This window comes from Vespa velutina, chromosome 9, assembly GCF_912470025.1.
Source record: "Vespa velutina chromosome 9, iVesVel2.1, whole genome shotgun sequence".
NCBI classification, from domain to species: Eukaryota; Metazoa; Arthropoda; class Insecta; order Hymenoptera; family Vespidae; genus Vespa; species Vespa velutina.
In genome coordinates this window covers 2,683,405-2,688,404 of record NC_062196.1, presented here as the reverse complement: position 1 = coordinate 2,688,404, position 5,000 = coordinate 2,683,405, and the positions used below count along the sequence as shown (strand labels likewise).

Genomic DNA, 5,000 nt, shown 5'->3' with positions numbered 1-5,000 from the left:
TCTCAAGTTAATAATTAATTTATTTTCATTTTATTATCAAATTAAATGGAAGCAAGGAAGACAAATAATAGTAAAAGCTTATAAAAACTGTTTCTCCGTGTTAGTAATACTAACAGTTAACAGATAAAAGTACTTTGGGATTAAACGTAAGCTCGTAAACGACGCGAACTTACTGTATTACTAAATTCATGTTGCAATGTTTACACATACGTAACATACGCTTTGATACCCGCGTAAATGTGTAGACATAACTTTTGGGTTTATTCGGTATCTGTTATCACTTAGAAACGATTAAGACCATTTTATTTCTATTTTCTATTTTCCGAAGATTTGAATCGATTTAATCGTTGGGTACAATGATATATCCTGAAAAAATGAAATACATTTATGATAATTAAATATTTACACTTGATTAAATTTCGTTCGTGCAATTAATGAAAACGTTAATTATTTGAATGAACATAGAATATGTCATTATTTGCTATTGATATATAAATTGAAAAAAACGTATTGACAGAATATGTATTCTCATGAAACTGAACGATATGAGATCGAATTATAGATACGTTATGATAAATATTTCATAATGAATTAATCTTATAATTGAAATATTTTTTGTTTTTTTTTTGTTTTGTTTTGTTTTTTTTTTCTTTAAAATACAAATAGATATAATTGCCATCGTCGTAATCATAATTCGATAAAAATATCATAGTATGTATAAATATCAAAGTATATATGTATGTAATATTTGTTCTCTTTTTGATCTATGTAGTCAGTGATCCAAAGGGAACGATATCAATAATTTGAAATGTAAAATACTGTCGGAATTTGAAAGAAGCGGCAGGCGGTATGTATATTACAAAGTCAGATTCGAATATAAAATATCAATCTAGTTCTCCCAGACGGTGAAGTCGATTTAATCCACAACTCGAAGTAGCAAGAGAGACTATAAATAAATTTTACACACGGCCGAAGAGCTCGTAAATCAGATGGTCTGCTCTCCAATACGTTCCATCGGATACACATCGCGACGGTCCCGTAGAGGCTTTTCGGCATTCGACTTATCGACGAAAATGAGCGCGTAAATTCAATAAATTTCCTTATAAATTATTATTAGTATTAAATAAGAATGCTATTAAGAAATCGAAGATCTATACCGTCACGTATTGATCTTCTTACGTATGTAGAAATAGTTAATGTAAATAATATTTTACAATACAATATGAGATTATAAAGATAATAAAATATCCAAAGATGAATTTATATAAGAGAATTAAAAATATAATAGGAAATAGCTAAAGTAAAAGAAAATAAATATTTTATATATGAATTTTTTTTTCTTAGTATGATTTCCAGAAATAAATTATAAGGATTTCTAAAACAGTGTATATGTGTATGTGTGTGTGTGTATGTACATACATATATATATATATATAATTTAAATAAAATCAAATATAAATTGCTTTTAATTGTGATTGTTAAATTCTGTTCAAAAAAATGTCGTTGGCATATTTTTTTTATCAGAGACATTAAGGTTTTAAACATTTTTATCAAATCGATGTAGAAAAGCTAGATAAGTACGATAACTTTTAAGGACAATCGTTGAAATATCGTCGAGCGATCTACTGTAAACCAATAGAAATACGGAAGTGCACGGTAAAATTATTTATCGTTATGATTGTTTGCCACTTATCGTATAAGGTTGATCGTAACAGATATCCAAAAACAATTTATAACTTGGTTTTTTGGTGATATCCTTGCTAACACTCACCCCTTGGGCGCGGCAACCAATCGAAACAACATTAATGGAATGTAATAAATATCTCCTTTCATGGTTCTCTTGTTCTTCCGCGTTTTCGAACCGTAAAATTTCTAATATATCTCTTTCTCCCCTTACACTAACCAATTATCTCGAAAAGATCTTATATTTTCAGGATAAAAGTTCTTCGTTTAACACAATAACACAATTATGAAATTATTATGTCTTCCAATTTCATGATCTAATAATATTATTATTATATACAAATTACAATTTAAATATCATCGTCGTCATTGTAATTTATCATTTCCATTAATCAACGAAAAAAAAAAAAAAAAGGAATACCAAATTTTACGTAGGTAGATTTACTAGGTAGGTATTTTAAATTGACGGTGTAAAAAAAAAAAAAAAAAAAAAAAAAAAAAAAAAAAAAGAAAAAGACTAGAATAAGCAAAATTTTGCCAGAAGAGAAAAATTTACAGGAATGAATAGAAAATTCTGTTGATTCAGCAAAGAAAGTATTATCCATCGAGTGCACGCAAACCTTCAGAAACATTTATATTAGATTTAATCAGACAAAACGCTCGAATTGATTTTGAGTTTAAGAAGAGACCGTTTGTAAGCAATTTGTTGGAAGAATGAAGCTGATAGTTTTTCGAAGAAACGATGAAATTTCATTTCGATAAAGAAAGATTTATAAATATAAAATTGCCGATTGGTGATCCCACGCGAAAGTAGCCTCATCTCGGTTCTATTATTTTCTTGGAAATCCAATTCACGATAAGATTCGTTGTTCACCATGTGCGAGACCAAGGTTTCTACCATTTTATACATACATATATATATATATATATATACATACACACACACATATACTTATTTCTTATCGAAACCACATTCTATCATAGACGATAGTTAGATGGATCTATATAATATCATAGACGATTCAACGATTCGGAAAAGGTGCGAGTGAAGGAAAATCTTTAATATATCGGAAGGACAGTTATCTCTAAATTCGAAGAACAATTTCACGAGCTTCGGAAATTATTTCGACTGACCTCTGACTTTTATTTTTTTGTTTTTCCTTTCTTACATCTTACATCTCTTTCTCTCTCTCTCTCTCTCTCTTTCTTTCTTTCTTTCTCTCTCTCTCTATATATATATATATCTTTCTCTTTCTTTTTTCCTTTCTCTGTCTCTTTTTTCCTTTCCTTCTTTTCTTTTATTACTTAAAAATTTTACTTTATTGAAAAGTCGCTCAAATATATTTCTTCTCGATTTTCTCCTTGATATTTCCGGTTAATAGAAAATTGCTAAGTTTTATTTCAGACAATGATATTGGGTTAACCTTAAACGTCGATGAATTCAATGAAGCTTGACCTTACTCTCTCTCTCTCTCTCTCTCTCTCTCTCTCTCTCTCTCTCTCTCTCTCTCTCTCTCTCTCTTTCAAATTACGAGTTTTTTAAATATTCCAATTATTGTTCGGTCATTGAAGAAATTTTAAAAAGGATAATAGAAAATAATCATGATTGCAAGATATATAATGATAAATAAAAATCTTTTAACTAGAAATAATTTTATTCAGAGATAGATTATTTAATGAATCTATAATATTAAGTTTTTAAACTATACGTCCTTTATCTTTCTTATCCATTATACTTTCCTCCAGTTTCACCTTTCTTAATTACTTACCCCTATATATTCAACTTTAACGAAGTTGGATAAAATAAAGAGAAAGAGAAAGAGAGAGAGAGAGAGAGAGAGAGAGAGAGAGAGAGAGAGAGAGAGAAGAAAAAGTTTATGATGCGCGAAATTACAGATTTGCCGAAAGATAAAAGTTTTGGAAAGATTTCTATCGTTAAACTGCAATCTAATATTATTTCTACTTATAACTAATATTCATTTTATTCAATTTTACGTACATACGTTTGAAAACTTTTACCATTTAAAATTGGTTAAATCAGTATCACTTAAGAAAAAAGTTAAAACAATTTGTCTTTTAAATCGATTGGTACGACTTGACTCAAAACGTTACACGAAATACCATGGAAAAAAGTGTAAAATTTGGATTAAAAAAAGGAAAAAAAAAAAAAAAAAAAAAAAAAAAAAAAAAAGAAAAAAGAACAAGAAAAAAAAAGGAACAAATAAAATATAAAAAAAAAAAAAAAAGATCGGAAAAAAGAAAGAAAGAAAGAAAGAAAGAAAGAAAAAGAGATACGAATACATACAATAGCTGAGAATTTTAGGGTAACATTTTATCACAGAACACGCGTTTTATCGTTGCAGGATCTAATGACGAAGAACAAGCGGACAAATTGGCGTCGGCTGTTGGCAGGCGGCTTGGTAGCCATTGTCGCATTGGCCTTGGTCGTAGCCGCAGCAATTCTTTTGACCGGTAGTCCAGATAGCTCGACATCAAGAACGACAAGCGCGCCTGGCATTTCCCTCGAAGAATGGCTCGCCGGTTCGTTATCTCCCAAGAGCTTCAACGCGACTTGGCTCAGCGGTAAGTGTTTCGCACTTTCAATTGTCTTAAACCGAGACAAATGTTCTTTCCTTTCCTATCCTTATACGACAAAAGCTTTCCTACTGAGATTAGCCAGTCGAATTATCTTTCGCGTCAGCGTACCATCAAAATGAAGAGGTGGAGCAGTATGATGGAGAATATGACGGTGAAAACATTTTCTTTCCTTTTCGACAATTGTGATAGAGTAGATGGAATAAGTAAAAGCTATTATGATGAGTTTGTTATCGTCTGAATATGGAAATGAGTAAATTTATCAAAGTCGGAATCTCTTATATCAAATGTGGAGATATACATATGTATTTATCATCGACTTTATATTCGATTGTTTAATTTATGTTACATGTTATATTACGTATATCATATATATTAAAGGAATATATAAATGAAAAAAATTAAAAAAAAAAAAAAAAAAAAAAAACAAAAAAAAGAAATAAAAGAAAAATAAAAAATATAAAAAATGTATAATAATCAGATATTGTTCGATCACATTTCAATAACATTTCAATCAGTGAAATTCATATTTTAGATATTTCCAATTCAGCATGTACAATGACATTCGAAGAGTATAAAATATTGTACCACCAAATGGTAGTTGAAAATTTAATAGACCCACGTAAATCGTTAAAAAGCAGAACAAGCCCGCATTGGTAAGGTGTTCACGTTTTTTCTTTTTATTTATTTTTTTATTTATTTTTTATTTTTATTTCCTTTAC

The 5,000-nt window shown here is 29.1% G+C and overlaps 1 protein-coding gene across 14 annotated transcripts in view; it reads left to right on the top strand.

Annotated features, from left to right (window-relative positions):
- Positions 1–5,000, top strand: part of LOC124951543 (venom dipeptidyl peptidase 4) — a 277,366-nt gene that overhangs the window by 193,677 nt on the left and 78,689 nt on the right. For all 14 annotated transcript variants that reach the window (XM_047500074.1, XM_047500086.1, XM_047500085.1 and 11 more), the window contains one exon: positions 4,047–4,266. In XM_047500074.1, the coding sequence (XP_047356030.1) occupies positions 4,047–4,266 (220 nt within the window). The remainder of the gene's footprint in view (positions 1–4,046; positions 4,267–5,000) is intronic.